Source organism: Solea solea, chromosome 12 (assembly GCF_958295425.1).
Source record: "Solea solea chromosome 12, fSolSol10.1, whole genome shotgun sequence".
NCBI lineage: Eukaryota > Metazoa > Chordata > Actinopteri > Pleuronectiformes > Soleidae > Solea > Solea solea.
In genome coordinates, this window is record NC_081145.1 from 20,776,336 (window position 1) to 20,800,103 (window position 23,768).

Sequence of the window (23,768 nt, forward strand, 5' to 3'; positions counted from 1 at the left end):
AACATATTAGGACCAAAAAGTAACTAAACAACAGAATGGTCTGTAGAAAAAATAGATTTTTGTCCCACCATGTTAAATTCCATTGTCTTGGTGCTTTTTGTCCACCTGGTGGCCCCGCTTACTTCAAACACCCAAGAGTTGGCATTAACCTCTTTCTACAACAGTTTTTTGTGTTTATTATGGGAAGGAGAAAAGTCATGTAAATGTCCTGGCCAAGAAAATGGCCATGGACTTCAATCAACCTTTAATTACATCAATGTTTGCTAAATACCATTCAAAAATGGTGGTGACAAAGAAGAAGCGGGCAGATTTGCCTGTAGGTGGAGACATGATGCTACCATGTGGACGGACCAATCACAGCTGGGCACACCCTGGACAGATTGCCAGTCTATCACAGGACCAACAACCATTCACTCTCACACTCACACCTATAATCAATTTAGAGTGTTCCAATTAACCTGGAGTTTGAGTACCCAGAGAAAACCCACATGCACACGGAGAGAACATGCAAACTCCACACAGAAAGACCCTCGTTCAAACCGGGATTCGAAAAGGTGACCTTGCTGTGAGACAACATTTCTAGGAAAAGGCACGGTGTACAGAATTCACCCAGGGTCCATAGAGTAGCTACACATAGACCAATGCATGATAGATTCATGACCTTGGAGCAGTTTCACAGGAAAACACATTCACAGAAATTCCTCAAACCATTGTACTCACCATAACATTTGTACACTATCCATGTGCATCCATGTGATGACAGCATCATAAGAAGGTATCCCAGAGGTCTCTGTTTTCATCCGAGTCGTCCAACGGGATCAGGGGCCCATGCCACATCAGATGACTTTAGAAGCAGCTTCACTCTTCATTGTTTCAAGCTGTGAAGGCACCCTATGAAGGAAATCATAGGTCACTTGCATCCAGTTTATCAGTCTTCACTGCTATTTTGTGTAGGCTTAGAGATTTTCAGTCAGCCTTGTTTGCTGTAAAAGCTGGAAGAAGAAACATGGAAAAGTGTTATTCAGAAAGAAAGAAAGAAAGAAAGGATATATGACAGTCACTGTCTGGAAAGTCTAATAAAAAGACAACACCCTCCAAACTCTTTAAATAGCAATTATTGCTCTTACTACGGCCCAGTGAACAACATTAACACACATGCAGGCAGGTTTGCCTTCCTGGCAAACTGTTGCTTAGAGATAATTTGGATAATTGCTGCAGAGATGATGGGTTTAGGGAAATGTCAGTTTCAGCCACACTTTGAAAATGCACTAGGTTTTTCATACAAGGAAGTCAAATTTGTCTTTTTCTTTGACATTCAGCCATTATTTAAGCAGTGGAACTCTTTATGTGCCAGTGTCTGTTTACAGCCTGGATAAAAGAGATGCATGGAGGAATTATCTTGTAAAATTTCACACACAATTGAAGAATCTACTGGCTCTATTTGAACATAACAAGATGATTCCTTCAGGATTTTTTTTTTTTTTTTTTTAAATAAGCAAAGGCATTGCATAATTACAGATTTCGCATAAACGAAGAAGCAACAGCATTGAGTGTTGTACATGTTGAACAGCAAAGTGCTGGAAAAAGTAGAGAGAGGAGCTGGAGCACAAACTAAACACATGTCATCTATTAAAACCTCATAAGAAAAATCAGTAAATCAACACAGTCCCTGAGACATTTTGGTTATTTTACGGTCTGTGTCATTTGTTTCATTTGGGATAATGACTGTAATGAAGCTGACAACACAGCCAGTACTTCATCAGGCTGCTGAGTGTAGACGCAGTCTGGTGGAGACAGTGCACGTCAAATGAGTTGCCATCGAGCTGCGGCAGGTCACATGACCAAAATGACAAAACAATAGTCTCTGTGTTTGTCCCATGAGAAAGGGAGGGTCGGCCGGCTGGCAAATTTTGTTCTAAGAGGTGAGAGATTATTTTGCTAATGGACATTTATGATGAAAAAAAAAATCTGGAACTCAACTGTGGATTAAAGAGGGCAATGAAGTGACCTGATTGTTTTAAGTGCACCTTGATACAGTTTTTGGCACCTAGTGTTGGTGGTTTCTGCTAAATGATCACCTTTTGTTACTAAAATCAATGGAACTACATTAATGTGTGTTTGTACGCATGTCTGTATTTTTTTTATTCAATGTAGGTAGATGGTGGACAAAAAAAGGATTACAAGCTTTGACATCTACAAGCTATTTTTTTCATGATTACACTGTTGCAGGTTCATATAATACATATAGTACTGTTAGAGTAATAAATAACAGTACAATATGCAGCTCTCAGATCAAAGCAACTGAAAAAGAATCCTGCAAGGAGGTCGATTGAAGAAACAAAAGCATTTGATCACATAAAACTAAAAAAACGGATGTTAAGTTAATGAGCTCACTATACCATCCTATACATAGAAATGTAGGAGTAGGAGGGGAAATTAGTGAGTGGGATTTTTAGACAAAAGAAAAGTCTTTGAGTGACGTAAAATGCCTGGAGTTGACTTCAATCCCACTAACAAGCATTTATGTCATTTACAGTGGCTAGAAAAAATGGCTTATGATCATTGCAGTCATCAGGATTGATCCTGTGCACACACTGAACATCTGAGCCACATTCAAAGTTCTTAAATGTTAGTCTGGCAGAGCAGAAGCTGACTTGGCGGAATATTTCTGCCAGCATGTTTCTGTTTGTGGTCATTATCAGATTATGATGATCGGCAGACGAGGACGTAAACACCTGTGGCATCTGTAGTGACTCTCAATTAAACCTGAGAACGCGAGAACAGAGAAAATGATCACCGTCACTGAAAGTTATATCACAAAATAATTTGTTTCCTGTTCTCGCATGACCACATCTAAAGAGTCGACTTTCTAAGTACGCCATTCACTGTATCAACTTCATCAAACAAACTGCCGAGGTTTATCATCCAATGTGTCTTAAATAGACAGAAACCAAACACCTGCAATTTTACAAACCTCAACGCTTCAGTTTGAAACTCTACTTGAACTAATAACCATAATCAGCTGCAGTGCAGTGTCAGCAGTCACTCTGCAGCAGTCACTCTTCAGCTCAACGGTGAAGCTGAAGAGACTTGACGTGTATTTGTTCTGTGCTGAACTGAACAAAGACAGTGTTGATGAAATTGACCCGAGCTTTTAAAGGATTTCAGCACTATCTTTGCTTTTTTTGTAGCCAATTAAAGAGTTAGTGAGGCCTAATCTATTTTCCACTGAGTCATAATTACCCACGTGTTAGTAGATCTGACTAATACCTGTTTGATATTCCTTGAGCTCTTGGACAAAATCCCTGAATCTTTCAAACGGATTGAAAGGCGCAGATTAATAAAGTCAACCAACACAGAAGGTGTACGGCAAAGGTTTGTATGAAAGGACTGGGTATTGTCTGCAGTTGTGACTGCCTGTTTATCAGCTCTGTATCTGTTGATTACAGACTTCGGGAGGAGGCAGCTAAACACTTTTCTGACCTGTGTACACAAACAATTAAGGAGGTCTAAACACTCACGACTCATGTCTCACCTCAAAAACAGCCACAGGTGGAAAAAAGACATACATCAAATCGGCTCCACTTCCGACTCTGTCAGCAAAGACTGACGACTAACTGGAAAACGTCAATAAAGCTGAAGAGTGTGAGGCTACATTCAGATTACCAGGCTCAAGTGACTCACATCTGATTTTTCTTTCCATTGATAGGATTGGTATGTGGTTCTAGATCAGATTTATATCCAACATGTGGCCAACAAGAGTGAGAATGATCATATTAGATTCCGTCCTGCTTTTTGCCTACATGCATGCAGAGCCCTGTATTCTTCAACCTGGACCTGCTGCGTGCATGCAGTTAGTGTTGTAATTTGTTCCAAAGACAGATTACAGACCCTATCACACAAATACTTTGTATATCTCATTATCTCAATGACCACTCAAAGTGATTTATACTTCAGTTTATACTGTGCACCAATTAACACACACATTAATGCTTTTTCACATTCAAAACCATTCACAGGAGCATTTTGAGGGTCAGTGCCTTGCTCAAGGACACTTAGACACCACAACACTCACAAAATACTAAAACATAAACAACTGCCTGCAATGAACTGGCAGTGATTAGTTTTAGGGTTGCAAAATTACACAAATCCACAAAAAGAACTTAAACATAGTTGGTAAATAATATATTGTAGCATAGTCTTGGCTAAAACAACCAGATTTGATGCAAATACAGTTGACTATCAATGCTACTCCTCAATTACAGGCCCAGAGCACACTGCAGGGCTATTGAGGCCACACCCCCTACATGCACTGTGCATTCCTCCATCACATGACATCACAGATGATTTCTAGAAACCTGGACTACTGAAGCCCCAAATTGTAGCCCAAGGATTACATAAAATCAAGTAGGTTTTGATGACATTATGAGGTAGTTATTTGATCTATGTTTTTGGTTTTTGTTCAATGAATTAATTAGCACTGATAAAGTTTTTCTCACAAATGAATCTGCGTCATGTTTTTTTTTTATTTGAATCATTTTGCATGCATGTCTGCTTTTGACAAAACAAAATATTTATATATGACATATTTATAAAATATCTAGTTAATTCTCGTTGATTAGCATACATTAGTACCATACATTCCTGAACTAAAGTTCACATGGAAAGTTTCTGAAAATGTACAGGTAATTTGGCATCATCCTCTAGGTGTAAGAATAAAAAGTTGAAATGATCAGACCGGCTTTAAAATGAAAACACAAATTACAACCTTACTTACAAATTTGCCAAATACTCTAAAAGTTTGTGTAGCAATGCAAGAAGAAACTCAGTTCAGAGTGAGTCAAAGTTTCCCCCTCCAGTAAAAACACAAGCTTGGCATCAGTGTGTTGATTTTGAACGCAGTCCACTGCTCAGATCCTAATCCTACATCAACACAACAACTCAGTGAAGCTCCCTGAGGGTCATAAAATGCAAAGTTAGGTTGCTGGGTGAGGATGGCATCAGAAACAATAATATGATTGTGGGTTGGGAAAAAAAAAGAAAAGAAGAAAAGACAGCAAAACACACAGCCTGAGAAATTCACTGACATGAAATAAACCACAAGACTGGAAAAGGAGAGGACGCCAGCTCCTGCTGACCACTGGGCCCTCATGTCTTTTTAAAATGCGTCCATAACCGCAGAGAGAAGACAACGCTGTGAGACATGAACAAGACGAGACAATGCCATTGACACATAAGACGTATGACACCTTCCTCTCAGGAGCCAATCATCAGCTTTATAACAGCCAAAGTGCTGTGGTGGGAGGAGCCAAAGATGATTAGCAAGAGAATAAGCATAAGCATAATAAACATAATCTGTTTTTTCCCCTCTAACGAGTCAGTGCACAACACACAACAGAAGAAAGCACTATGGAGATCGTCTGTGTTCACACTTCTTAAATCTTCATGCTGGAAAAGGTGTAGACTGTGCAACAAGAGCTAAAATAAAGAAGTTCACGCAGATGATGCAATCACCAAGTTCACCTGGATACTGTGTTTATATTACTGCTGATCGGAGCTAATAAAACCTGTCTCTGTTGCAGAGTTTTTTTTTGACATGCATCTGAATGCAGATTATATTTCTTTCTATTGCAGACAATACTAGCAAGTGATAATGACGTTATTTTGACCAGATGAAAAAGGACTCAAGATGGTTGGCAAGAGGCAAGACTTAACGAAAAAGAACCTTTCTATGCCTTAGCTCTTAAAAAGGTCCGAGCCACAGTGGACTGCCTGAGATGAATACAATTATGTTCAATTATGTGATAATCAGATATAAACACCAGAGAACCCAGGGGAAAAGAGGTATGTTAATGTTTTTAAACAGGACACGATAATTGTGCTGTACTGTAAACCTATGACATAACACTTCTTTGAATATGTGTGGGAGTTTAACAACGAGGAAGTGGAGGAAGAACACAAGACAAGAAGATTTTACTCTAAAAAAAGGAAAGACGAGAAACATTTCATTTCCAATTCAAAGAAATCAAAGGCAGGAAAGAAATGAAAAATGTGAAAATGACCATTTAAACTAAAGAGTTAAATTAGTCCACATGATGAAGGAATGATGACCTTCATGTGTAGCACCCACCAAAATCAGTTTCCAGTTTCTGTTCTCTTAAATTTAATTTCTGTTGCCGTCGTTTTACACACAGCAGGCAGGAGCAGGCGCCATGCAAGTTTTTCCTAGATGAAAATCAGCTCATTTTGTGCTTAAACCCTTTCATATCATATGTGGTATGCACTGAACGTAGACCGACCCCGATCCATCGCTTCCTTTCCGGGCAACTCGATGCCTCATTACAGCTGAGGCCATTACAGCGGCGGAGGGATCCACACTGTCTGAGCCCAGACTTTTTCATAACACACTCCATATGTTCATGAGACGTCTCTGACCACCACAGTTGAGGACACGGAGGTTTCCGTGCAGGGGAGAGCGAGTGGTTGGGTTGGGAGGCAAGGGTGGGGGGGAAGGGGGATTCATATAGATGCAGAGCGGGCCTTTCATCTATGGAGGTGATGGAAATTAATCTGGAGGCCCGGCCACAATCCAAATACCAATGGAATCCACACACACACATAAACTCCACCCTCTGTGGGAATGTGGTTGCCTTCGCTCACATGCACACGAGGTGTTAAGAAATCAGTCAAAAGTGGTTTTTGAGTCTGAGTTCTGAGGTGGCATTTATCAGATCATTATGTATAAGTTAGACAACGTGTGTGTGTGTGCGTGTGTGTGTGCTTGTCAGTGCCAGCCCAAGCCTTTGTGGGGCCCAAAGCTCAATTTGATTTGGGGGCCCCCCTCACACCACGCCGGAGTAGCTGGTGTTTGACTATTATTGATACAAATGTAACACTAAAAATTGCATTAATTATAGTTGTTATTTACACCAAACCAGTGTCACTCTTGTTTTTTAACCTTAGAGGGCAGTGATCTCAAAAGTGGACTAGTATTAATTAGCAAAGTGAAGCCCTAGAATTAAAGTATCACCGTTTTAATGACTCTGGTTTTTAAAACTGCACCAAATGAGCAATTTTCAACTCCAAGATAAAACCATATAACTAAAAATAAACACTATTTGTTACCGCTTAAGGACCTTTTCTGGCATTAACACAGATCTTACCAGTAGTCCTCATGGGGACCAAAACCACAACATCCCAATGAAGCAGTATCTAATTTCTTCAGAACTGGTTAATGATAGAGGTAAGGTGAATTGTGGTTAGGTTAGGGTTGGGTATTAACTGGTTATGGTTAAGGTTAGGGATGAGATTAGGTTTTGGTTAGGTTGTACAAATGATTGGAGGTAAGAAGAGTGTGTGTGTGTGTGTGTGTGTGCACTCACTGGCGTTTGTGTCCATCAGAGTGAAGACCCAGTGGAAATTGCAGACATGTTTGGTAAAGGGAGGACATTTCTGGAAAAGTGAAGGCCTTTGTCCATGCAATTTATTTGCATGTTCACAAAGTAAACCTCAGTCATGGAGATGTTGCTGCCCAACATTACAGTTTAAACACAGAGGAATTCACGAGGTCTTCGTGAATTCCTCCGTGTTTGAATGTCATGCATGCATACCCACAATCCCTCACAACTGAAGGAAACTCCTTGTTCAGAATGTGCAAGGCTACAAATTCAACCTTTAGCCTAAAACACAAACTTTTGTATGGGTGCTTATGATGTGTTGGAAGATTAAACAAAGAAAGCAGTTGCTTTTTAATCAGACAAATATTTAGACATTGGATGTGGACACACATGCTGACTGCTGTATGTGAGTCTAAGGTCATAGTGTTGTATGTGGTACATAAGCCTAGTGGTCACAGAAATGTAGCCGTCCTGCAAACATCATGAAACTTCATGTCATCCCTCCATGATCCGACTGTTCCAGATGGATGGCCTATTTTTGTTTAAAGTCATCAGATGACCTCTCGAATAGCCTGTATCCAAGTTTGGAATTCTACAAAACGCTGTGTTACAAGTCTGTTGAAAGAATCAAATTTATGAAGGTCATTACATAAAAAAAAGTTTCCAGTTTGTGAATCTGTACTTTGAGCGTTTTAGCTCTCTGATGTTCTTAGTTCACAAAGAATGAACACAGAGTATCTTAGAAGTTAATAAACATAACTTCTACTGATGCAGTGAGAGCGAGTCAAGTTTCTCCTATAATAATATATTCTCCATGGCTGTGTACCATTTAAACATACAAACTATGCTGCATCTCTATGCCACAGATGGAAATCTGTGAATGCTGTTTAGATGAGCATACTGTATTACACATATGAAAACACACAGTTAAAGAAGGGAAAATCCATGTGTATATTTTAAAAAAGAGACTTGCAGCAATCTAGTTCACTGTGACTTTTGTCTTCTGGTTGTAAATATGCATGGTTAACCACTGGCATCTCTGCTCGGGCTGGGTTCAAGTGTTGGGTCCACATGTCATGTCATTTAATCAGCAGAGTGACACTCTGCTCTTGGGAATAGAAATTTAAAAAAATAATAATACATGTAGATGAAGATACTAGCTTCTCAGAGCCTGAGGATTTCCTGTTCCTTCAGGGTTAAGTTTATGTGTCTTTACTTATTTAATTGGTATGAAAGTGACAGAGTAGCATGGGATTTCTTAAACAAAATTACAGATTAAGTGTTGTTATGAAACTATAGTCACTGGTGCAGACTGCACAGAAATGCAGTTTGTTTCAGGATAACTCAATATAAGATGACTATAGCACCTCCACCTTCAAAGACTCCAAAGACAGAACTTCATTCATTCATTAATCTCCTACTGATTTATCCTCCACATGAGGGTTGTGGGGGGCGCTGGTGCCAATCCCAGCTGACAAAGGGAGACAAACAACCATCCTGTCTCACACTAACACCTACGGTCAATTTAGAGTTTCCAATTGGGAGGAAACTGGAGATCCCGGAGAAAACCCACACACACAATGGGAGAACATGCAAACTTGCAGAAATTGCGAGCCTGGGTCTTCTAGCTGCAAAGGCAAGAGTGCTAAACACTACCCCGAAACAGAACTTGTATCTATTAAATCTTCAAAAAAAAGAAAAGAAAAAGAAAGAGATCTAAAAGTTGGAGGCTTTTTAAGGCTTTCCAGTTGTGGTGGATGGATGGATCAAACAGAGGACTTTCACACAGAACACTGGGCTTTGTGTCCTGTTTCATACTTTGACTGGACTTGATTTGATTTAACTTGAGCTTTTTATTTCCCTATGTGGTAGCAACAATATTGAGACTGAGTGACTGCATAGAATGAGCGGTGATGAAAGTTCACGTCGGGGCCCCAGGCAATTGCCTGCTTTGCCTACCCTGTTGCAACTTCCCATACACACACACACACACACAGACACACAGACACACACAGACACACACAGACACACAGACACACACACACCTACCTGAGCTAAACTGACACCATCAATATCAACAGGTGATGAGCTGGAGAAACCCATCAATCAAGATTCCCCTCCCTCTTTTTTCAGACATTAACATAGCTATTATATTTGACAGCATCAATATCAAATAAATTCATAAAAGCTGAAAATTATTTGTGCTTCATTTCAGCTGAAGCTCAGCATTGAAAAAGTATAAATGTGTTTGCCTCCTCTCGTGTCTTTGCCATCTTACTTGATCTTGATTCACTTTTCTGCCCTGGCTTACTGTTATTAATGTTATTTTAAAGCTGTAGTGTGTAAGTTTTCAGTATGAAAGAACGCGTAATACTTTAACCCACAGTAAAGTTCCCACAATGTTGGTTCAAGCCTATAAGCTCAACACAGATTGATGGGTTGTTACATCACAGTTGACAGAGGGAAGGTGCAAGCACAACAGCTTCTACCCAAGTGAAGTGAGACTGCAGCAAACTTAAGGTTAATGAATTATCCAGGGTGAGGTAGTGGGATACCGAAATGAATGTTGAAAAATAATGGTTGGAATGTGAACCTAGAGTTGTCCTTTCAGCGAGCTCTGCGGGCTCACCTGAAGGGTTAGCCAAGTCTGGGGGAAGATATTATTTATTCACAAACACACACATATTTGTGCAGCATTCGTACTGAGGATACTCACATACAGTACATAATGAATTCCCTAGTCCCTTACCCCAACCTTAACCTTAACTAAATGCCTAAACTGAACCCAATTCTAACCCTAAATGTAAAACAAAGTCTTTAAGCTTAAAAAGCCCTTTCAAGGGCTGACAGAATTTGAGGACCAGCCAAAATGTCCTCACCTCTCCTTAAGTTTTTTGGTCCTCACAAAGATACCCATATAAGAACACATACACACACACACTTATAGTTACAATTGTTGACAACCGTGTGTTTATGTCTGTCTTTTAGTCTGATTCTGATTAAGTGGATGAGTTGAGACTTTTCCTCCAGAGAGGATCAGACCTCAGAGGAGCCCAGCTAACTCACTGGGATTTACACTCCCCCGCCCCCTCTCTCTCTCTCTCTCTCTCTCCCTCTCTCTCTTCACTATGTGTCTATGTCTCTCGCCACCCTCCCTCCCTGCTCTCTAATCACTGTGTTGTGGTCGTGATGCTTTCTCCTCCCTCTCTTCTCCTCTCTGGGCTGGTATATATGTGTGGATGCCCTGCTTGTGTTTCAGACTGACAGAATGAATGCAGGCCTGATGGCCATATGCTGCTGAGGGACACCATGAATGAACCATGACACCTACCTTCACACGGAACTGCTTACTAATTGGGTGATGTGCAGCATCTACAGGTGAGCTGTTATAATAAGGTAACAAGCCTACCCAGCTGTTTTATTGTAACCTGGTTAAAATAGAGAAGTCATCTTTACTTAGAGCATCTTTTCTTTTACATCACAGAGATGAGGTGTATTTTTTTTCAACCCTTAGGGAGGCGGCACCCCTGGGTGTAAGAGCACATGGTGTTCAGCATCTGTTTTGGGTGCTGTAGGAAGGGGAAGGAAGGGGTGGTACTGTCCTGTCATGCCAGGAATGTTGGCTCACTCTTAAAACAATCCCCTTCACAACAAGCAGAACAATTTTGTTATGTAGGAATCGGACACACAGCAGTGCAGTGCAACTTGCAGTTGCATTTGTTTTTCCAAAGCGCTGCACGAGTTGAGCCGTGGACATTAAAGTTCTCATTTTGGTCACTCAGCTGATGACTCACAACACGTTGCTGTAAATAGTCAGAAAACCTGACAACACAGGAGGTCATGGTTTTTCGAGGGACGTCACCGAGAACGCTGAGGATCAAAGTTAAACAGAGGCAGCTATAAAAAGTTCCTTACTGTTTACAGGATCCTGTTGTTGTCTGCCCTTCTCACAGTGTCTGGGGTTAAAGATCAAACGCTGAGCTGGGAGTCTTGATCAGGACTCAGCCTAAAGTTCTGTAGTGAAACGGCAACAGAAGGAAAGGGAGAAAACAGCTGTAATGATATGCAGAGTATATGAGACACTTGCAGACATTGATAATTATGCCATGTTTGGTAGCTGATGACAAGAAGTCAAAGTGATATTGTTGAGAAGAAAAGAAATTTTTTTAAATATCCTTTATTCGGCTCATTTTGAAACAATTATTTTTACAGCTTTTGTAAAAATTATTATTACAGCTTTTGTGGGACAACATTCTTTTTCACACTGTAAAATGTTGCACTTAGTATATGTTTATTCTGTGAAGAATCTGTGAAATCTGTAAAAGTGTCTTTCAATATGCATATTGACACTAATTCTAACCAGTGGTGGCCGTGTGCCTTAATGAAAAAATTCATTGCAGAAAATGGCTTCCTCATATCTTAAAGCTGAAGAAGACGTCTTGCCTTAAACGTGTCATTGTGACATCAACTAATTCAATAATTCCACAGTATAATGGCATTTTGATTTATCACCAGTAAGCCTTCCTTTCACCAAGTGTCTCTCTTGACCACCAGGAGGCAGTTTTTGCAGATAAATGGTGAGTCATTAGAAGTCAGAGGAACTCCAGTACTCTGTATCCAACACAATAAAGAGGAGGACAGTGTTCATCTGATATCTATGATTTTTTTCACATGCTTATTGTAAGACAAAACAACACAAGCTCTGATGAGAAGCACCTGCTCCTTTATGCATAAAGTGAAGACCTTCATATGTATATATATATATATATATATATATATATATATATATATATATATATATATTTATTTTTAAATAACTGTGCTTAGATATTCTCCATCTCCTTTCTTAATAGACATTTTGCACTGTTGCCACTTTGTCGCTACCCTTCACAGAACCCAGCAGGAAGTCACTATGAATGGGTACCACTCCAAGATTGTGATACAAAGCCTGGAGAGATTACAGGCTTAGAATAAACAACAATCCTCATGCAGTCAGGAGGCTCTTTTCGAATAATATGAGAATCTGCGTAGAAAAAAAATATTTATTTTCTGCTTCTCTCTGAGATCATCCATCTGTTTTCTTCATCTAACAGATACACCCCAAACTGAGAGATTTCTGGAGCCTCAGCACTCACCAGGCTCTGGATTAGCTTTGGCTCAGCCCAGTGGAAAGATTTTAGTCTTGGTGGTTCCTACTCTCTGGTTTTTGTTTTCAGGCTCTTGTGTGAGGAACATGAATCATGACCACATTAGGTCGCTATGAATGATTGTTGAATTCTTTGCTCTGGTTAACATAGTGCAACCAGCTTTGTGTTCAACTAATGGACAGTCGTGATGCAGTCATGTTTCTGGGCAGTTCAAGAGAGTTTAGAGGATTTCAGTAGTTTGTTTTTAGCTGAAGCATCACTTGGGCCCCTCTCTGTGTGTTGAAGCCTGATGTGGAACATCTACCAAACACTCAATTGAAACTGGTGGATGAACTCTTTCATACACAGTCATTTGAGTCTTTGTGGGCAGTAAAATTGTGCTCAGATATGTAGCTGCTGCCTTCACTGGATTTTAAATGATTATCAACGCTCTACAACCGGTAGCAGTTATGTGAATTAGTATGGCTTTTCTAATACCATCATTTTCCTCTACTTCCAGTAAACCAGTTCAGAAGCAGAAGTATACATCTTGCAGGTATCTATTTACGATTTGTAGTTAGGGGCCTGTTAAAGTATCATAAGAGGAGTGTGATATTTTTATTGCTTTAATGGCATTTAATGCTTTCACAGAGTCAGAATCGGACTCACTCAGTAGTATTGTGACTTGGTGTTGGTGTTGGAACATACAGTATTTAAATGGCAGATGGTACATGTGAGAAAATCTGTTATTTTGGCTTCTGGCCTTCAGCCTGCCATCAGGGGTTCGGCTGGATTCCCAAACATCAAACCTGGGGACTGCCTCTTCCTCTCCTGGCATCTCTGAATGTGCTTACTGTTCTGGTTCTTTCTATCGTCTTAGAAAAGCCTCAGTCAAACAGTAGACTTCATTTACCCTTGACTCCAAAATGCTTTCTTTGGCCACAAATTGTTTCATATTGAAACTGAGAGATCCTTCAAGGTTGCTGAGGTTATTGAGGCCATACAGCAATACAATCCTCCATGTACCAACAATAAAATGTCTTTGGTCCTCACATGACCACAACAACACAAAATCAGAAGTCGAGTTTTGATAAGATGGGCAGAGTAACACAGAAGTACCAGGTGGTTTAAAAACATCCCTGTCTTGTTTCGCCCGCTTGACCTTTGCCCCGTGTCTTTGATTGGTTCATAGAGGCTCCTGAGAGGCAAAGGAACTGTCCAAACTTTAGACAGCTGTGGTTCAAATTCACCCCAGTTTTCCACCAGAGACACTGACAATTAGAGGTTCTTTCCTTCTTTCTTGTATTTGTTGAATGAGTTGAGCCACTCCACAAAAACCACAGACATCAACAAACTCTTATCTTAATCGATGCCAGACCAGCCCACGGCTCCAAGCTCCTCTGGATAAATAATTCTCTCTGACACAGAGCCAAACTTTAAACATGCACTTCGGAGTGTTTAATGTTAGCCTGCCCCCTCCAGCTGCTATCATGATAAGAACAATCAATGGGAGCACTTGAAGGCTATAATCTGGTTTATGCTTCCAGGTTGACCTAAACTGTGTTTTTTTATGCCTGTGATTACCTTTAAGTTACTCTACAATCAGACCATTATGGGGTTTCTTTCAGATTTCCAGGAGACAGTGCTTCCCTGAAACACAACAGCATGAGTTGTGTTGAAGTATGTTATGTTTTTCTCTGTCTAGCAACCTTGTGTGCTTTGATATGAAAGGTGAGTTAGAGCTCAATTTCGGCAGGAATAAATTGATTGTTGAGGTTGTTAAAATAATGTTTTAGGGATTGTGGTGCACATTGATTGAACTGCATTTCTTTCCTTTTTTTTATTCCCTGTTTATGTTGTTTTGCAGCATCGGCAGTTGTTGCAAATACTGAAACAGTGACTCTTCCACCAAAGGGACAGTAGAACAGCCAATAAGAACTCTGAACTGCCCTGTTACTGGTCACAGTCTATTGTCACAGAGTAAATTTCTTTAAGGCTACTGAGGCTAGAGGTGGCACACAAGTCTCTCAGATCACTGACTTGATGACTGAAAATATGTTGTCTACCCCTTTAAACAGTTGTCTTTCAGAATAGCTGGTCAGATATCAGATTTCAAGTTCAAAGAACATCAACCTACAGTGAGGAATTTTAATCATTTTAATTAATTTTAATTGTGTCAGTTGTGTTAAACCTAAACAGGCAAAAAGCAAGTTAAAACTAGGTCATAATCAGAAACATCTGCATCACAGTTAAAATCATGTCTGCTCTGCTCTCTGCCAGACTTCGGAAGTGGTTTCAGCTCAAACCCACCGTACATACTTATATACATTCACTGCAACAGTGCAGTACATTCCCAATAAATTATTTCCATGCCAACAGGAAAAGACTGGCAGGATGATTAACAAAGGAAACACATTTCAATGCAACCATACACAATTCACCATAAACAACACCCTGGTTACCTATAAATATTGTTGCAAGCAATTTCTAATTTCTAATTATTCTTTAGAACAATGTGTGCATCCTATGGTGCCATTTTTGAAAATGCTGGTATGTGTTGTAAAAGGTGAGTTACTGGTGTGGATTGTACCCGTGAACACTGTGAAAATGTTGTTGAAGGCTTATCAGGTAATTACAGTGCACACTGCAATCTAAAGTTTAATCTGAATTTTCAATTATAGTAATATTCAATATAGTTATCTCTTTCCCTCATTTTACACATTATGCTTCAGGTTTCCTGCTCACACAGAATCATGTTTTATGTGGAATTGAAATAACCTAAACTTTAAATTCATTGATGATTTATAGAGGTGTGATCAAGACAACATGATGTGATAACTAGATTAACTGTGATAGACTTTGAGATTGCTGTTCGTTCAGTTTCTTCCCACAATGGAGACACAGGACAATGGCAGGAATAGAATTTAAAGCGTAAAAAAAACAAAAAAAAAACAGTCCTACCCATGCAACTGTTGGTTTGGTTGGTCGGCAGCAGGCAGAAAATCCAAATGCAGAAAATACTCTGAGGAACACAAGAGGGCAGAATAAAACAAAATAAGAGTAGCAGAAGCACTGAGACTAAATACACAAGGGGGTGGATGGATATGTATACACAGCTCAAACATTTCAGGTGTGGGAAAACAATCTCAAAAGCCAGAAAACAAGGGAAAAAAAACAGGAAGTGATGCAACAATAGAAGCACATGGTGAGTAACGTCAAAATAAAGCAACAATCACTTTTAAGTGGCAGATAATAACAGATATGGGTTGTTTTTTTTAAATCTGAGAATAAATCAACTACAATACACAGGATACAAGTTGATAAGTTTGAAACCTTTGTATTTATCACTTTTAAAATTTAAATTATGTGCCAGGTAAATAAGATTGCCTTTCATGAATATCAAGTCAAAACTTTCTGTTCCAATTCTAAGACTTGGCTGGCAGTATAATACGTAAACACTTCAGTTGTACTCACTGATGAAGAAAAAAACACAGACTGAAAAGATTTGTCCGCCTGTGTCTACCCACTGATTGGATGTCTGGTTCAACCAGCTGAGTATGCCATGCAGAGACGCAGCAAACACTGAACCTCACTGAGACATTTGGCAGGGAAGCCTGTCATTGTGGCCTGAGGCTTCAGCTCTGGTCAGAGGAAGGCTAGCTGTGGACAGCCTGTACAGCTGAAATGATCGTTCCAATTCCTGGGTGTCAAGTGACTTCCTCTCAGTGACCTCTGACCCTGGAGAGCCATGGAAATGAGCCGAGAGCCGAGTGTCAAAGTTGAAATATACTTACACTTATATACAAAATATTTCATATATAAAATATGTTCTGATAGACTTTGTTGTTACTGCTTCTCAGTTTACTTTTGATTTAATATCACAGGAACATTGTTCACAGGAACTTTTTTTTTCAGAATTTGATTGAAATGTGTTGTACATATGACATAAATCAAACACTGTCTGCTGTCTCTAAAACAGATGGGCAGAGCAAAGTGGAAAAACATGAAAAGAAAACCATAACACAAATATTTGCCATGCTTAATCCACTGTAATGCTTATGATCACTAATATTAGAATATTATCATACTAAGGGATGTTTAACTGTGCAAACAAACTAGTAAATAGAACATTTGACTAGTTCATTGCTTAATCATAATCAATGAAATTAAATGAGCTTCAGAAAACTTTAAAACTTTTAAAGAAATAGATCATTGGCCAATATGTGATTTGACCTATAACATAATTTGTGGAGGGTTGATAATTGCCAGAAATGGCATCTAACCAGCATATGGCCAAGAAGTATCAATAACCTTCTAGGGACATTTAGCATCTTGTTCTTTGTTAAAATTAATTAAAATTAATAATCCTGTTCTACATATATAGATTTGTTTTTATAAATTACAGATTGGAAGAGATAAAATGCCAATTATATCAGTTCAAAATAAAAACTTTCCCCTCCTATCCTCTCTGTTTCTCTCTTCAGGATGATTAACAGCAGCTCCTTCTGAAAACCCAGGATGCCTATGGTGTCAGTGGGCGGAGCATCCTCCTCCCACCATGTTGTACCTGTTGCCCTCACCTGCTCATGGCTGCTCCTGCTCTTCCACACCGTCTTTGGTCAGAAACCTGCCAAGCTGCCCTTGATCAGCAGAAAGCCCTTCATCGCCGCCTGGAATGCTCCGCTGGACATGTGCACCATCAAGTACAATATAACCCCCAATCTTGACCATCTCTTCCACATCCATGGGAGCCCACGTGCTGATTGGACAGGCCAGAATGTCACTATCTTCTATGCCAACCGTCTGGGCTACTATCCTTACTACACTCCGCAGGGAACCGCTGTGCATGGCGGCCTGCCGCAGAACTGCAGCCTGGACCTGCACCTATTGAAGGCCTTCCAGGACATCAACCACTTCATCCCTGCAGAAGACTTCCGTGGCTTGGCTGTCATTGACTGGGAGTTCTGGAGGCCTCAGTGGAGCCGTAACTGGCACAAGAAGGACATCTACCGCCAAAAGTCAAGGGAACTGACGGCCAAGGCGTATGTGAATGTGACAGCCGCGCAGGTGGAGGAGCTGGCACGACGGCGGTTCGAGAAAAGTGCCAAAGCCTTTATGCAGAAGACTGTTCAGCTAGGGACGCGCCTTCGTCCTAATGGTCTCTGGGGTTTCTACCTCTACCCTGACTGCCACAACTACAACCTGCATGACCAGAACTACACAGGCTTCTGCCCGCTGCTGGAAAGCCTCAGGAATGATGAGCTGGTGTGGTTGTGGAACAGCAGCACAGCACTTTTTCCTTCTGTGGCGATCAGGAAAAGTCACACCAACAGCATCAGCAACCTGCACTTCTCCCAGCACAGGATCAGGGAGTCGCTCCGTATTGCCTCGCTGACCTCAAAGGAGTACGACCTTCCCACCTACGTGTACCTGAGGCTGGGATACAGAGACGAGGCCCTGGCCTTTCTCACCACAGTAAGCCTACTACAATTACTTGGTGGTTTGTACTATTGATATCACATGACATCATACTTTTCATTTTACTAAAGTAACTAAAGTATTCATGTTTTTTTTTCCATTTAACTAGAATCCTCATAAACCACAATCAAAGTAATGCAGCACATTTAAAGATTATTTTTACGAAAATTATTTATTTATTTATTTATATAAATATCTCAAACGTGTCATTCAGTTTGTAACAATCTGTTTGCACACACAGCATAGTTTATGAAGTTACTTACTGCCATCTCATGGTGATCCAGAGAAATGCAACTCAGGAGTCACAAATACATATTTGCCATACTCCAGTGGAGTTCTGCCAATATTAACTAGTATTAACCTCGGTCCTAATTCTAACCTTGTATGAAGTCTTTTAGCTAAAAAACTAGTTGCAAGTAAATTCAGAGTCCCTATCATAAAAGGTCTTTTAGTGGGTGCAATCTGAGCAGCAGTATATTATTACACCTTTAACCCAGTGACAGATGTGGCTGGAAGTTTATTCCTTTGAAGTTTGTCCCTGTATTTGTGCCATTCTCCTGAATATGTATTATCTAAGAGAAGCTCCTCAAATATGCCACTAAATGCTGACTTTCACTAAGGAATAAAGTGTTCACAGGTCAAGGAACATAGTCATAAAGACAAATTACAACTTTTTATAACTAAATAAATTCCTTTTAAGTGAACAATGCATGGTATTACATTAAGTTCTTGTTTTGACAGTCATTTTGTTTGCAAATTGTTAAACCCTAGAACAGTGTTCCTTTCATTTTTTTCCTCAGATGTAAATGCATGATGATGTGTGTTAGTTAGAGTGACTATGAGGTGTGATGTGTGTACCTGCTGTATGTGTTTCCTGCAGAAAGACTTGATCCACACCATCGGAGAAAGTGCTGCTCTGGGTGCTGCAGGATTCGTCATCTGGGGCGACCTGAACTTGACCTCATCCAGGGTAGGTGACCTTGGCATGCTCTTAGATTTGCTGGGTCACAGATGAAGTCATGTCCTCCAGCTCAGGGTGCACTGATACACAGAATAATTAGATCAAGGCTGTGCTTGTTGTGTTGTCAACTTTTTTTTATGTCTCAGTCAGACTGTGTACTTTCCAGTGAAAAACAATCTTTCCTCAAGTTCCTTGATTTGTGTTGGCCTCCAGACAAAACACCGCTGTAAATACTCAGACAATAGAATGTTGACATCATGTGGTCGCTGTGTGCTGTGAAACCACTCCCAGCATTTTAAAAAAGGTTGATGCATATTTTTATGGCCTGACATTTGAATGTCGGAAGAAGTTAATCTAAAGTTGAGTGAGACCCACAAGATTCTCATGGTGTAGTAGAATGTCGCTGCTTTGTGATCTGACTCACAATATTATCTTATCTGTATCTAGCTTAATCTGGAATATATCTGATGTTCACCATCATACTAACACACAATCAGACACAGGCAGTTAAAGCTGCTGTCAACAATGTCATCATCTGGCTTCTGCTTGCATTTCCCTCCCTGCAACTTACATCACCTCATAAACACATTTGTCAAAGGTGGTGATTATTTACAGACAAACAGCCTAACCTCATGAGCAGAGCTTTGTGGAATTCCGGCTCCTGGCTAGATAAAGTGTTACTGAAGACTGTAATACATTTCTCCCATTGTCAGAACCCTGTTTTCAGACATGCACTGACGTTTGGACATTTTCTGGCAATTCCTGCTAGTTCCCTAGTCAAATCTCTGCATATTGTCTGAGTGAGTGCACATGACATTGCAGCAGCAGGAGAAACTGTAGAGGAGCTAAAGAGTGAAAGGGGCGAGTGTCCTGCCTCTTGCATGCTTGATCCGGGCACCATCCCCTCACTGGGATCCTCTGTCTCTGCCAGACAACAATTCACTAGTCATTATCCAAATATCTGTGAAGGTTCTCAGTCATCCAGGTGATAGTTTCAGAACTGAAGAAGCCTTTTGGATGAGAGGTAAAAAGCCTTCAACTTCACTCAAGCAAGGAAGTCCAGTTGTCTACAGCTACAGTAACTACTGAAGATGATCTTATCCAAAGTTCATGTCTAAAACTGCTTGAGAAATCCAAGTCACAAACTTTCTAGATCAGTACAGGCTGTTAATCATGTATTCTATAAATTATTTCACTAAAAACACCAAACCATTTTCTCATACAAATAATGGCTGTGATGTATTGTTTTGTTTCCACAGTCAAACTGCAGCAAAGTGAAAGCCTTCCTGAGCCACCGCCTGGGTCAGTACATCATCAATGTGACAAGAGCTGCTGAGGTCTGTAGTGACTTCCTGTGCCAGGGGAATGGCCGCTGCGTCCGCCGGGACCCCCGTGCCCCCCATTACCTCCACTTGAGCAGGGGCAGCTACCACATCCGTCCCTCTGGCAATGGGGACTTTGCTGTGACCGGGTGGCACTCCCAACATGAACTGCAGCTGCTGACTGAGAGGTTTCGCTGCCACTGCTACGAAGGCCATGAGGGTGAAAGCTGCGACAGCGCTAACAAAGTGAAGGAGGACGACGAGCTGTGGAGGGAGGGGGAGGAGGACGAGCAGGAGAGGAAGAGGACAGAGTGGGAGTACGAGCAGGATGAACAACGGGACACGGCCGAGAGTGCCGCAACCAAAACAGGCTTTAGTCTTTACATGATGTTGATGATGCTCCTGTTGAACTTATCTCTAACAAAAAGAGTTGTATGATGTTTTCTTACTCAAGGAGTTATTTTCCAAAATGCTTGTGTAGAGATGACACATTGACAACATGCTGGCTGTGTGTGGAAATCAAGCTGGATGTTGAATTGAACACTTGATGTACAGTAGCTGTTTGACTTTGAGTGTAACTAAGCAGCATCATGTTGATCAGAGCTGACACTTCTTATTTTGCTGTCAGTTAATGTGTTCATAGTTTGTTTCAGTCATTTTTACCTAGTTCCAGTCAACTGGATCACTGCCTGTGGTTTGTCTGGTCTTGTTCACAGATCTTTCCAGCAGTGCAGGTTGTTGTAAGATGACTCACAAAAATATTAACTCTTGAATGGATATTACTTCAACTGATGTCGCAAACATTCGCTCCTCTGATAAACAGATTGTGAAATCGGCCACACAGAGAACCACTATGTAACCATTTATTCTCTATTTAATTTTGTAGCACTTTTGAAGCTTAAGGACAAGTGAGTTCATGTAGACATATAAGAGTACAGATTTTTTTTTTAACTGGAGTAACAAAAAAAAACACATGCCCTAATCCCCCACAAAATTAATAATCGAGCAGCACTGAGTCCAAACAGTTAGTAGATTGATGTAAATAAAACTACAGTACATACAAAAAAATAAGCAACTATAGGGAATATTATCATAACATATTCAGTTAATGCCATCTAATAAAGGCACATTAAAAGTTGCAGTGGAGTCAGCTGATCTCATACTGAGCATGAGGCAGTTCCACAAAGTCCCAGCTAAAATATTTTGATCAGGTGATCTTAGGAGCCTGGCTGACCTCTACGAGGTTAAACGAATGGCCTTGCTGGCTGTAACTTTAAACTATTTACCATAGCGATGAGGAAGTGATATCAGTCTTTGACTGTGAAAAAGCAAACAAGTGTAGCCTGCTTCTGAATATGTAAAAAGTTGTTTGTTCAAAACTCACCCTGCTGCTGAATGGAAGGGAAACGTTTTAAAAGATTGGTGGTTATTGTAGAATGAATGTGATCTGTTTGAAAGTAACAAATGTGTTTTTGAGAAACACATGACACTTCCTTTGTCATGCGTGTGATGGCACTTTACATAGAACATGCTGATAAGAGTTCAAACTGGTGTAAAATTGTTCAGCTGGCCAACAACTGCATGTAAAAAGTGTTTGTTGAGTGAGTCAGGTTAAGCAATAAAAAAAAAAAAGGTTGACTTGATAATGAGCTGAGGATCAGTGCATAGAGATCACACTTTTTATCTTTAAATAAACTCAAGAGGCAGCTGGAGTTTCCACATGACAGTTTCCAGCCTATTCAGTTGTAATCAAACCACATTGGTTCGGACGAGTCACAGAAGAGGAACTACTGACAGCTACGGTCATGTCTTGGGTATAGTGACAACACGTAATTTCTAAAATCCCCTTTACTTCATAATAGTAATCATTAACTTAAGTTTTCCTAGAAAACAATAAAGACAAATGTAGGTGCTTGAAGCCCTTTAAATACTAAAAACATTACCAAAGGCAAAGGGACAAAAAATGCATCAGACTGAAACTAACTGTCATGTCTACCTGCACAGTTCATTATGATGATGTTTGTCAATATGTTCAGGATCAAATGGACTCAAGCTTTAATAACAACAATGGCAGCTCCTGAAGAGGTGAGAATATATGCTGCTATAGCAGTAATATAACAACTGGAGGGGATTTATTTACTAAAAGAAGAACAAAAGAAAGTAACAAAGGCTTCACAATTAACCAAACAATTAACCAAACAACCATGATGTGTCACCTCTCTTTTTCCAAACAGTCTCCATTTAAGCCACCCCACATGATTCTGATGGGACAGGCTAACTTTTAAAAGCTTCATAGTTGGACTCATTGTAGATCTACAACTTTTAAGACTAAACCAAAGGTAACATAGCCATACACTCGTAATGTATGTAGAGAGACAATCGCAGAATTCGGTTTTTGATATTTTTGAAGATTTAATTCTGATGGCATGAAACCTCTGAATAATAAGCTGTTGACTGACTTTGTACTCTTGCTTTCGCAATACTGAAATGCAGCTTGCCAGGAAGCACCACATGTTGAGCCTGTTTTAGAAGTGGCTGGCACACATTGTGGGTGTTATTGATTTTTATTAGATTTTTTTTTTAATTGATTAAAAAATAAAACTTATCTGTTAAGGGTCCTTTTTGTCAGGTGTGTCACTCTTTAATAAGATGATAAGGTTTGCTTTTCAAGGACTGCATCAAAGTTACTATTACAATAGAACTCAGATTAACAGGGTGTTTTTATTTATTTCATCTCAGTGTGGCTAACAAGCAGCTACTGTCTCTGAAGCTGATGAACAGTACTGTAGATATGACGAAACACTGTACAGCATGGAAAACATGGCACATACTGAATTTTAAAACATGACTCAGAGGCTCATAAAGTGTTAATGCCTACTTCTTAAAATACAGCAGTATAAAATGTTGTCCAAATTAAACACAGAGCAGAGATCAATGGAATTCTGATTTGGGTTGTGTCAATCACATCTTATTACAGGTTCTTTTAAGTTAAGCACACGTGTGTCATGAGTCTGTGTGACACTGGTTTAAAATGAGTCAGTGCTTTCATCTCAAAGAAGCCACGTTTAGGTCTGAAGAGATAAACTTCTCTCATGATGGTCATTTTTTTGTTTTTCCTCTGAAGATTGGAAACACAATATGCAAAGAACTATGCAACACACATAAAATGTTACCTGAATGTAAATGCACTACAAATAAAGACTTTACTTCAGTATCCATGAATGTTTCTGTTTCTACTTATCAGCACATGTAAAGGTAGGATGCCAGGTGAGCTGTGAGCTGCTCAGACCTGGTATTCACATCCATCCTCAGTGATCCAATCATGACCAGAGCCTGCTCCAATGCATCCTGAATGTGGCCTCATATCCAATCACACAGGGTGCATTTATCTGTAATCCTGAGCATGTAAACATTTTGCAGACAGTCATGTCATGACCTTAGTGTGTATTTGATCGCCTGATCTGATCATATGTGCTCACTGGAG

The 23,768-nt window shown here is 40.1% G+C and overlaps 1 protein-coding gene and 1 long non-coding RNA gene across 2 annotated transcripts; one reads left to right on the top strand and one right to left on the bottom strand.

The window, feature by feature from the left end:
* Window positions 1-2: 2 nt before the first annotated feature.
* On the bottom strand, window positions 3-17,216 carry LOC131469870 (uncharacterized). The gene is made up of 5 exons (XR_009241842.1): window positions 17,104-17,216; window positions 15,998-16,261; window positions 15,485-15,545; window positions 11,313-11,411; window positions 3-891 (listed from the first exon to the last, which is right to left on the bottom strand). It is a non-coding gene; the product is annotated as an uncharacterized LOC131469870 (long non-coding RNA).
* hyal4 (hyaluronidase 4) lies at window positions 10,638-21,120 on the top strand. Its single transcript, XM_058645274.1, has 4 exons — window positions 10,638-10,775; window positions 17,008-17,998; window positions 18,882-18,971; window positions 20,222-21,120. The coding sequence occupies exons 2-4, from the start codon at window positions 17,042-17,044 to the stop codon at window positions 20,720-20,722; spliced, it is 1,548 nt and encodes a 515-aa protein (XP_058501257.1). The 5' UTR covers window positions 10,638-10,775; window positions 17,008-17,041; the 3' UTR covers window positions 20,723-21,120.
* The last annotated feature ends 2,648 nt before the right edge of the window (window positions 21,121-23,768 follow it).

Excerpts from the sequence above, each read along its gene's own strand:
- hyal4 (XM_058645274.1), top strand. The coding sequence starts at position 17,042 with ATGCCTATGGTGTCAGTGGGCGGAGCATCCTCCTCCCACCATGTTGTA. Across the intron at positions 17,999-18,881 it reads CCCTGGCCTTTCTCACCACA|AAAGACTTGATCCACACCAT; the intron begins GTAAGCCTACTA and ends TGTTTCCTGCAG. Across the intron at positions 18,972-20,221 it reads TGAACTTGACCTCATCCAGG|TCAAACTGCAGCAAAGTGAA; the intron begins GTAGGTGACCTT and ends TTGTTTCCACAG.